The 12,103-nt window shown below is 37.6% G+C and overlaps 1 protein-coding gene across 20 annotated transcripts in view; it reads left to right on the plus strand.

Moving 5' to 3' along the window:
* MAST4 (microtubule associated serine/threonine kinase family member 4) overlaps positions 1-12,103 on the plus strand; it is a 589,582-nt gene that overhangs the window by 462,600 nt on the left and 114,879 nt on the right. For all 20 annotated transcript variants that reach the window (XM_021076748.1, XM_021076749.1, XM_021076750.1 and 17 more), the window contains one exon: positions 2,976-3,064. In XM_021076748.1, the coding sequence (XP_020932407.1) occupies positions 2,976-3,064 (89 nt within the window). The remainder of the gene's footprint in view (positions 1-2,975; positions 3,065-12,103) is intronic.

Consider the following 12,103-nt stretch of genomic DNA (forward strand, 5'->3'; position numbering starts at 1 on the left):
AAGACCCTACTTCATGAATATAGAGACTTGTGTATGTAAATCTCTGTCTTGGTCTGTATTTTGTAAAGTCTGGTTTGCCATGCTGAGGAGCATGTCATGCTTAAAGCTTCCTGTGTGATACTTTGAGAGATTCAATAATTTTACTACTCTCTCTAGATTCATGGTGAAAATGCGTATAGGAGTGGGAGAAGACACTTTCAGTTTTGATTGTTCATCATGTTTGTCAACAAAATACGCTTCCAATTATTTAAGGATTCATGTAGCATACTACCAGTACCTTAAGTGTGGCGAAGTGGTCAAATTCTCAGGCACCTTGTTTTTAACTTCTTCTGACTTACTCATGTATTCATGAAGAGTCCTATGTTTTATTTTATACACAATTACCTTCATAATCATCTATTTGTAACGCTTATAAATCTTTTTAGAGAGTGGGCAAACATGGGATGAATGTAATATAAATTTTGTTCATATTTTTATATTTTACATCATTATATTTGTATGTTGACCAAACAAGTATATTCCATTTCAAGATTTCTTCGGACTTATTTTTGAGATTTTTTTTTTTTTTAATTCACTTTTTTTTTTTTTTTGCCGCATCATGTGGAAGTTCCCAGGTCCGGGATCAGACCCACACCACAGCAGGGACCCAAGCCACTGCAGTGACAAATGTTGGATCCTTAACCAGTTGAGCCATGTGGGAACTCCTTGAATCACATATTTAAAATCAGTACTTTTCCTCCCTTTTTTAGTAGACTTTAAGTAACTCATACAATTATGAGAATTTTTGTTTGTGTTTTTCTTTGTTTTAAATATAAATTCTTGGCTACTTATTTCCTTGTGGTAATGTACTAATCATTCTATGTTTCTTAGGAAAACTCAAAATATTTTTAAGAAATATTTTCTTAATTTTAGCTTTAAGTGAGCATAGTTCACTGATATTCCTGTGTAAGATACTCATTAGAAGGTTTCTATTGATGCATATTTCTTGTTCATTTGGTTTACACATGTAACAATTAATAATTGGATGTTAAGATTTTCATAAATGATTTGGACTAAATACAAAATGTAAAAAATAATGCAAATTGTCATTTTTGTGTAAGGTAACCTGTATTTCAGTTAATCTGCTCAAATTAACAAATAGCTTTGCTAAGAGTTCTAGGAAAAAATAAATCTGTCATTTATAATACAAGCTGATGTATTTAATATTCATTGTCTTAAAATGAAAGAAATTAATTTGAATGAACACTAAATACATTGTACAATATTTTTTTAAAAAGTAATCACACTGACTTAATAATTATGAATTTAATAGGTCAAATATGATTGTTGATAGATGACCACAATCCACCTTCATAATTAAATATCAAGGGTCTATTCTTATCCACAACTTCTTTAAGGCTGAGTAAACATGATCTTAATTAAACTTGCAGATAATGCTAGGGGATGTTGATTGCTCCAGTAAGGATAATACAATGATGCGGCCTGACCTTAAGAAATTCTGACTATGGGAATGTTGACAAATGATAATAAGCAGCAAACATCTGAAAGAAAGGATTGTTTCCCAAGTCAATATTGCTGCAAGAAATCTGGTTTGGTTTGAAATGTGTTACTTGCATAGCATTTAGAAATTTTCATTCAAATATTTTATATAAATGCTCACGTGTGTCCACTATAGATTAGTTAGAAGTTAGCTGAAAATTCTTGTTTCAAGAATGCTATAACAGAGGTATATTCTGAATTAAGAAGACATTGCAATAAATCTTTAATGGTGGTGAAGGCAGTACAAGTTTGAGGCTGGAATCGCAGTCCCCTGTACTTTATTGTAGGTGAATTCGACAAGGTAACTGGCTGGTTTTTATTATCCTTTTCTAACCATTACATTGATTATGAAATGCCAGTCTTTCCTGAAGAAAAGCAAAGGAAAGTTAGATAATATCCTGCTGTGGCACAATAGGATTGGCAGTGTCTCTGCCAGGATGTAGGTTCAATCCTTGGCCAGGCACAGTGGGTTAAAGGATCTGGTGCTGAGGGAGCTTTGGCCTAGGTCACAGCTGCGGCTTGTATCTTATCCCTGGCTGGGGAACTCTCTGTGCAGCAGAGTGACAAAAAAAGAAAATTTAAAAAAAGGAAGAAAGTAAGATAATACCCATTTCATCATCAACTGGTTTTGCATTCGTGTTATTCTTTGAGGCAGGTGAAAATTACTTTGGAATCCAATTAGCTGTTTTATAACTTTCTACCAGTAGAAATAGGAAAAAATAGTTGTCCTGGGCCTATAGTAGCAATTTATTTCTACTCACTGGATTCCAGGATAAAAACAGTAGGTAGCCTTCCTGCAAAAAAAGAAAAAAAAAAAAAAAAAAGCCTTCATTGTTATTTTAATACAAACTGGAATCTGTTTTTGTGATTCCAAAATATTTACCTTAATAAGGAATTTGAATTTATATGAAGATGAAAAATGAATGAGTAGTGAAATACATTTATCTTAGGCATGGACTGTTCTATTGACAAAAGGCACAACTATGAAATTTGTCTAAATAATTAGATTTTTAATTAGTGCATCATTGTAAGATTAATGTCATTGCGCTTCACTGCATGTAATTTTGTATTAGAAATTTCATGTCAACAAAGATGCTACCTGTGGTGTGCTGATTTGAATCCTTAATTTATCACTCGTGTGTATGGCATGTCACATATTTGCAGTCAAGAGCCGAAAGAAGGCATTTGATTAGAGTTTCACTGGTGGCGAGGAATATTGATGGTGTTGTATATGCTATGAATACTTTACATTTTCTGATATTCCAGAAACAGCCACCCTTCAAATATTAGTGGGTGCATATGGACTTGCAAAAATTTTAAAAATAGCATGAGCAGGTGGATTGTTCAATTTAGGCTGTGCCTACTTTGAAATACTTGACCATTGTTGAGGCTACATCCTCTCCTCTTTAAAACTGTTTTTCTTTTCCTCCTGACAGTTGCCGAACCAGCAACCGGAAAAGCTTGATAGGCAATGGACAGTCCCCAGCACTGCCTCGGCCCCACTCACCTCTCTCTGCTCATGCAGGTACTGAAGTTTTGCTTTACTTCTCCCTAGATTTTAACAAATCCAGGCATTTTTGAAATGTAGGTATGTCTCCACATCGTGTTATCTTGGTTTCCCTGTTGCTTTATCGGTAAGTTGTTCTTTCTGATAAGTCAGCCCAAGCCTTATTCGTTGAGCACTTGGATGCTGAAAGGGAGAAATCCTTTTTACATGGGATCCTATTTCAGTTCTTTTTTTCTCCATGTCTAAATTTGTGGGTGACGCAAGCCATGCTTCCATGTTAGGACTGTCTTTGGAAATGTGGCCATGACCATTCATGTGAAGAGGATTAGTGTTGAGAACTGCAGGGGAGGAAAGATTTCTCTTCCCTTTCTCCTTCGAACTTCGTCTCCACTGGGAACCCAGTAACCACAGACAGATTAATGAAAGAAAAGCACACACGTGTATTAAATATACATTTTTCGGGTCATGGGAGCATTCATAAGGAAATGAAGACCCAAAGAAACAGTTACATCTGATTGTTTTTACCATAGTTTGGTGAAGAGTGGGGAATGGTGCAAAGATGTACAGGACAAAGGTGAGCTCGTTGTAGTAAACCGAGGGGAACTTAGTACGGCCTGTTTGTTCAGATTCTTCCGGGTCATTTGTCTTCAGAGATAAGATGCCGCCTTTCCTCCAGGTATAGAGAGGGTGCCTCTCACATGCAGGTTTTATGACCTGCTTTCTGGGCACATGCTGTTTCTCAAATCTCTTCACCTTAAAATATTCAAGGTGGCAGTGCACTGCATTTGGTGTCTCTTGTCCTAAAGGGCATCAGAATTATTCAGCAATTTTCTCCCTAAAAGTTACCTATGATATATATTCGCTATTACAAACAGTGCTGCTGAGCAGTCTAGAACATCTTCTCTTGTTGTGTGGGCAAGAGTTCATCTACAGTTTTACCTGCCAGTGGTGTATATAATTTATCTATATGTCCAGAACCATTGTAGGGACAATGGAGATGCCAGAGATGAGACCCTTGGCCTCCAGAACTAACTGTAAGAATGGTAGAACTATATTACAGAAACTATGCAATGGAGAGTGCTTTCTGTGTTTTGTTTTTAAATTCGGTCTAAATGGTGCAAGAGAAAGGTTAATTCCAATCAGGAAAGTACGGGAGAGATTGAAGGAGCCACTTGCTCATCATGTTGAAAGATGGGCATGATTTTGTTAGGTAGAAATGGGGTGAGAGTTGGGGCATTCCTAGTATGTGGCTGGAGCATGGAATGTGTATGCTTGAATATTCAACAACTTTACATAAAGGTGCAAAGAGATAAAAGTCAGAAGGTAGAATGAATTTTGATGCCGAGTGCGTTTCAGGAATTTTAAGATGGATCTATGGGAAGATGTGCTCAGGTTGTGGAGGATGATGGGTTGAAAGGATGAGGGATTAAGTGCTACCTCTGTTGTACTCGTGTGGAAACTCTCACATGATAGCTCTCACATGGTGCTGACTTACTTAAACCTCAGCCGTGACTGTCCCCCAGAAAGCAGTCCTTCTGCTCGGGGGGCTCTCCAGTTGGGAGTAGAAATTATCTCAGTATGTTTGGGGACTAGACTAGACAGGGAGAGAGAGAGAGGGAGAGAGAGGTAATTCCCCCTTTGGAGTGAAATTTTATGTTCCTTATAGGAATAAATGAAAGATGATAATGTTAAAAAGGAAAAAGATGAATTCATAAAATTATGTTACTATGGTAAGACCTCAAAGGTGCAGTTATTCCTGGGCACAACTTTAGAGAAGCTCTTGCACTCTGCAAGAAGACATGTTCTAGACTGCTCATCATAGCATTGTCTTTAATAGCTAAACACTTGAAGCAATACAACCCAAATATTTATCAGTTGGAAAAAAGTGAATTGTGACATCCACAGGACACTGTGCACTAGAAAATAGAAATGAACTAGCACTGAAAGATAACCTTGGGTAACAAAAGCAGGTTGCAGAACAAACTTATTTAAACCATTCATGTAAGGTTTACGTGGGGTTACATGCGATATTTTGTTTAGGAATACGCACAAATATAAATGTGTACCTGTGTATATATATTTATAATAAGAGGAAGGAAAATATGGCCATTAAGACCCTTTTCATGATATTAGTTACCTGTGAGAAGGTGATGGAGGTGTAATTGCAGAGAGGGGTGGGCAGTTGGTAACCTATTTCCAAAGCTGAATGGTGAGCACCCAACTCTCTATGTTATTACCTTTAGACTGGGGAGATTTATATTATATCATTGTCATAATAATGAAAGCTGACCAGAGGGTCAAGCAAGGCCAAATACTTTACTCAGGGGCTGGAATTCTATCTTTGTTTTATCTTTTCATTTTCCCAGCAGATTGCCCTGCCGTGTATACTAGGAACTAAGTATATGATACATTTTCTTTCTTACATATAATTCAGCAGTGATTAAAAAAACTTAGTCCTTCTCCTCTTTGTAGTGTTCTGTAGTAATTGCACCATGCTTTATGTACCTGTCGATGAGTCTTTCATTGCCATGATTTTCTTCACTTCTGATATTGAAGTGAAAGAAAATGTGGTTAAGACTAATGATCCTTTTAATTATGTTTCGTTTCTCTATGTAGAATTCTTTTCCCTTCAAACATAATTTCGTATCTACTCAGAGGAGTGGGCAGAGAGAAGCCTGTCTTTCAGGTTCCCGAAGCATTTTTTCCTTATGTGAGGGAGCCAACAGGTTGTTATCCCCTCAGAAGCTATAGAAAAGTCTGTCCGACTTTTTGTGAGAAATGACATTTATCACAGTCTGGTAGGTTCCTATTTCTGTATAAAAGAAGAAGAAAATGTAAATTAAATAAAGGACCTGTCCTCCCATCCTGATGATGTGAAATGCCTTCTCAGCCACCGTGCCCCTTCCCTCCTCCTGTTGCTGCATTCTCTGCCATGCGTGGTGCACAGAAGCCAGGGGAGGGTTCCTAGATTCCCATTAAAAAAAAAGAGAAAACATATGTAGCATCTGTTAGTGCTTACTCACCCAACAGATACACTTTCTATTTTTCTCAGGGAGGGATTTTGTGAGTCAGGCCACTCATCACTGACACGTGAATTTATACTCATCGAATGAATCGGTGGAGATGAGAACATTGATTTCTTTGTGTAGATGTGGCTTTGGTGCCCTGAGGAAGAAAAGATAACTGACATATGTTCTGGAGTTTTATCTTCACAGACGAAATAGTATTTGTTGACAGCCAGGGATTCCTGAAAGAGCCCTGAACAGAACAGTCCTATTAAAAAAAAAAAAAAAAAAAAGAAAGGTAAAAAATCACAGGCTCCTTGTTCCAGGAAGATTCTATGTGTGGAATTTAATCCAGAAGCTCCCAAGGAAAAGACTAGTGTATCTCTCCTAAAGTGAAAAATTCCGTGTAATAAAATCAAAAGAAAACAAAGTGTGAAAAATACTTTTTATGCCCATAACTGATGAACCCCCGATTGCCTTAATATATAAAGCACTTGTATAAATTGATACGAAAATGGCAAATGCACCAGGAGAAAAATGGGCAAAAGATGTAAAACGTGTATCAGGAAAAAATGAAATTGACCAAAACGTGTGAGATGATGACGTTGCGATCTTAAGAGAAATATGAATCAGAATAATGACACAGTGTTATCCACCTAACATGTCATCAAAAATTTCACGAAATTGGTAGAATCCAGTGCTAGCGAGGTTGTGCAGAAGCAGTGCTCTCACATCATGTAACTGTTGGTATGAATTGGCACAGCCCTTTTGGTTACTTGACATATTGGTTAAGCTTTCAACTCCATTGACCCTTTGGGCCATCAAATTAATCTCTAAGAATTTATCTTAGTGATATCTCACAGAATGACAGAAAATAATGTCTAGCATTGCTTGAATACCAGCAAATGGAAAATTATGTTATTACCACTTTATTATTTAAACTTTAAGAAGTTATTCTTAAACTTTAAGAAGGGGCTAGTTTAGTAGAAAATGATTTACGTAAGTAATTCAAGACTACATGTGTGTTATAAAGAATCAGATGGGCTTTTATGTTCTGATATTAGAAAGATGACCAAGATAGACTGTTCAATAAAAAAATACACTTTGTAATTTTATATGTGTGTGCCTGTGTTTTTGAGTGCATATACACATACATGTATAGTCATGCATATTCATAGGGAATTTTTGGAAGAGAAAGGAGAAACTTAGCTGTGTTTATCTTTGGAGAATAGGAAGATAGGGAAACAAGCATGTAGTGGTTTTATAATACAATAAGGCTCTAAAAACAAAACTATCAAATGCTTTGAAAAAGAAAACAGCATAATGCCTGCACTAGTTCTCTATTACGGTGTAATAAATTACCAAAAATTTAGTGGCTTAAAACATTATCCATTTATCCATTATCCATTGATCTTATAATTCTCTAGAAGTCTCAGTAGACTTGACTTGTTTGACCTTAGGTGTCTCTCAAGGTATCACAAGGCCAAAATCAAAGAAAGGTAGAAAAGATAAGCTCCTGGTTCTCTAAGAACCCTCACCTGGCTTTTCTGCTCAGGGTTTCATAAGGCCTAAATCAAAGTGTCAGTTATTGACCTTAACAAGACAAAAGAGTTTATTATCTCTTCAGCAAAATGAGTTTATTTGGGAATAGCAGAGCATTGCAATAGGGGAAAAGCAAATTAGAGTGAATCATAGGTAAGTCCAAAAAACAGAGGAGAGAGGCTGATGCTTTTACAGAGGGAGAGAGGAAGATGGGGCAGGGACTCCAGAGTGGCTGTGGCTTCTCATTGGCTGAGCTGTTGCTGGGCTGGTAGAAATTCTTCCTTCCCCCTGCTGGGGTCTGAGTGATGGTATGTGAGAGCTCCCCTTTCAGGGCTTCTCCACTTCATTTACAATGAGGCTTCCTTTATTTTCACTTTGAGCTAGTCTCTTATGTGGATACTGACAAAGGATCTACTTCCAAGCTCATTCAGGTTGCAGACAGATTCAGATCCTTGCAGTTGTAGGACTGAGGTCCTCATTTTATCCTGGCTGTCCAAGGGCTGCTGCCCGCCTCCATCTTCAAGCCTGCAATGACAGTCCAACCATTCTCACACTTCGTATCTTTAACTTTTCCTGCCTCAGTCAAAGAAAATCATTTATTTTAAAGGGCTGTCTCCTTGGGTCAGGCCCACTCAAATTACTGAAATCTGCTGAATCTAGGCTTTTAGAGTTCTGAGATCAAATATTGCCTGACCAAGGTTAGGTTGGTCAAAATACCTAACCTTTTGTGTTTTCAAAAATTATTCTACTGGGAAAGTGCAGCTGGTTACTTAAATTCATTTATATGTGGGTTTATTTTTGGAAGGAAAGATGGAAAGAAGCTTCACTTTCCTGTTGGACAGTTTTAGGAATTATTAAAGACAAGAAATATTCTTAAACCTCTAAGTACACATAACCTATTATGTTAGTATCCGTTTGGGAAAACTTCCATAAATTACTATTTGTCTGTCTATCTATCTGTCCAACTATCTATCCAACTATCTATCACATATAGAGACTCATTTAGGAAGGATTGGTCACTACTGTATTTGCTGCCTTGTTCACTGAGCCCTCTCTTCAAGGATGTAAGTGAGCTAAAGGAGGTCTGTAGAGGTGAAAATAATCAGAGAACTGGAGAAACTGTATGAACCATACACTTCCAAGAAGAAACTTGGCAAAACTCAGAAAAGTACTGGGGTAGGCACATGGTGGGGCGGGCAGCAAAACACCCCAAATCGCACTCTTCCAAACACCCTGTAAACATTTTGTAAAAACAACCCTTCCTTATTTTCCATCCTCCCCACCTCTGCCCTTGGGGCATTGGCTTAACAAACCAATTCAGAGTATAATGAAGGTGGATTTCCAAGTAGGAACTACAAAACATGGTATCTGCTCTTCAGTGATGTTTTTATTATTTCGGAGACGTGTGAGGAACTTCCTCTTTTGAACTAGGGTTGGACTCTCTTTCTGAGCCACACATCAGTCTCACCGCTGTACAGCTTGCTGGCCTGACATTTCTGCTCTGGGAGTTGTCCTCATTCACCAGATGTGACACTGAATAGGATGGGGGTAAAAAGGCAGTGGTTTTGCAGACAGGCACGCTGATGCAAAGAATCGAGAGTTAATAGTCTGTCAGTGAAGTAGTGACAGGGAAAGAATAAACAAGTTGGAATAAGGAATTTGAAGAAGGTGGCTGGGATAGAACAGGGTTAGAAAACACTGCAGGATGCCCAGAGCCATCTGAGGGCATCCCTGATGGTGGGTTGGAACTTCACAGTAACCTGCTGCCCCGGAAGGCGAACTGTAATCCGGGAAGAAAAGGAGCTGGGCAGTGAGGGATTTAGTCAAACCCGAAATTGGGGCTCTCAATGCCATCAAGGCCTCAATCTGCTTACCAGCATCCATATGACTACGTGCCATTTTAAGGCCATGACAAACTCTCACAAGAAATTTTGCAAGCTTTTTTCCCATGACTCTGATCTACCAGGCTGCCATGGTTGGAAAATAAAATGTGATATTCTGGTTGTAACAGTAAAGCTGATAGTTTGTAGAAAATATGAGAAATGGTAAGGAAATATACATCCCCCTTAAACCCATTTCCCAAGGATAACCCCTGTTAACATTTTAGTATATCTCTAGTCTTTTCTATCCTGTGTGCATTGTGTGTGTCTGTGCGTGTCTGTACATCCATACATGTGACTGAGATGGATGTATTGGAACTTTTTATGTACTCCACCCTTGCCAGCAGTAATGTTTGTTGTTCAAGTTCCCTTGATATAAGCTAAACCTAATACTATCATAGTCCTTTCCCCAGTTTTATTGAGATAAAGTTGACATGTAGCATTGTTTAAGTTGTACAACATAATGATTATGTGTGTATATTTATTTATTTAAATGACTGCCACAATAAGTATTTTTATCATCCATCACCTCACATAGTTGGACTAGTTAGACTTTTTTTTCTTATGAGATGTTTTAAGATTTTCTCTTTTAGCCGCTTTCAAATACACGATATAGCACTGCTAACTGTCGTCGCCATGCTGTCTGTTATATCCCCGGAACTTCTTTCTTTTGTGACTGGATGTTCGTGTCTTTTGATCACCTGAGCCCATTTGGCCCACCCTGCACCCCCACCTCTGGAAACCCCTCATCTTGTAGTTTTTTTTATTTCTTCCATTTTGTTGTTCTCTGTACTTATGAGTTTTATTTTGTTTTGTTTTTAGAGTCTACATATGAATGAGATCATGCAGCATTTATTGTTCTTTGTTGAACTTTCTTCACTTAACATAATGCCCTCAAAATTCATCCATGTTGTTTCAAATGGCAGGATTTCCTTCCTTTTTTTATGGCTGGAGAGTCTTCTGTTGTGGATTCATACCACCTTTTCTTTATCCATTCATTTGTTGATGGACACTTTGGTTGTTACCCATGTCTTAGCTCTTGTAAATAATGGTGCAGTGAACATAGGAATGCAGATGTCTTTTTGAGATACTGATGTCATTTCCTTCAGATAAATGCCCTGAACTAGGATTGCTGGATCATATAGTAGTTTTTGGAAGAGTCTCTGTAGCGCTTTCCACAGTGGCTGCACCAATTTCCATCCCAGTCAACAGTGTACAAGGGTTCCCTTTTCTCCACATCTTCACCAATGCTTGTTATCTTTTGTCTTTTTGGTAATAGCCATTATGACTATTGTCAGGTGTGAGGGGACTATCTTAGTATTTTTAATGTGTGTGCGTTTTATTGATCTTCTGTCATTTCACTGGTGTTTTCTGATTTGCTATTTGTTTTTATAATGCTGTTTTTGAAGTAAGTTTTTTCTTTTAATTTTTTGGTCATCCAGTTTGTCTTTTTCACTCTGCTGTTTTCCATTTTTGTTTTTGTTGCATCTAGTTGTCATAGCGTTTCATTTTTTTAAAAACAAGGCTGGTCTTCCTCTAAAAATCGCTGCTCTGACTTCACTGTTTCCCCTGCTTCTTCATGCTTGACAAGCTTAGTATCCGTCAAGTGTTTACCTCCTTGTGTTCTGAGTCTGCTATTTAGGGTGGTGATTTTCCCAAGCAGTGAGTGAGTTTTGAGCAACAAGAATTTTTCTGAATTCTTCCTAAATTTTATGGGCTAGCCTACAAAAGAAGGAAGGCAGCAATTATAATTTTTAAAAAAGGCATTAAAACAGTCTCAGCTCTCTATATGACTAGGAAAGACTGTGTACTTGTTTCTGCTCAGATGTGTGTGGCACCATCAGGTTTGCATGCTGCATACAGAGGGATGGCTGTTAATGTGAACTTTAGTTTGTTAGTGGAAGCAACCTAGTCAACAGAGATGGAATATCTTTAGGTATTAGTGAAAGTTGTCTCTTTAGATAAGGTGAGACCAGGGATAAAGCCCTGAGTGTAAGTGTCTTTGTTTTATTTATTTTGTTCTGTGACTTCCATTCAAACTTTCAGCAGATTTTCCATGCTAGAAATATGATTTGCCAAACTGTTAAATATGCTTTGTAGACTTTGAATAAAAACATTCCAGCAGCAGGGCAGTGACCTCCTTTGGCTGCATAGACATGATGGTACAAGACCAATGGTTCCTTTGCCTCTTTATATTTGAGGAATAGGACAAAGAAAGATTATGTGCTTCCAGAGTCATAGCAAATTTATTGTTGGCTTTCATAAAAATTAAGTTTGCTGAAATCCTGAATAATTGCTTTTTCTTTAAAGGGATAGAGAAACTTTCTTGTTTTACTCAAGAGCAATCTCTGATATGGTCATTCATGGTTCTTTTTCCCTAGTTATAAACAGATCTCAACAAAATCACTTTAAACTTATAAAACATTGTGTTCAGTTGAGAGCACCTGATGTCTTCCTCATAGTTTCCTTTTGTGTAAGTAAAACTGGCAAATCCTAAGACTAAATGTAGTCGCTCTTGGGTGGAGCTTCACTGCTTTTATTAAAACCTTAAATGAGCTCAAGACCAGATTTCTTAATCTAGTGTTTATGTCCATGGTGTATGATTTCACAATGCACTTGCTCTGTGATTT

This window comes from Sus scrofa, chromosome 16 (assembly GCF_000003025.6).
Source record: "Sus scrofa isolate TJ Tabasco breed Duroc chromosome 16, Sscrofa11.1, whole genome shotgun sequence".
Classification (NCBI taxonomy): Eukaryota; Metazoa; Chordata; class Mammalia; order Artiodactyla; family Suidae; genus Sus; species Sus scrofa.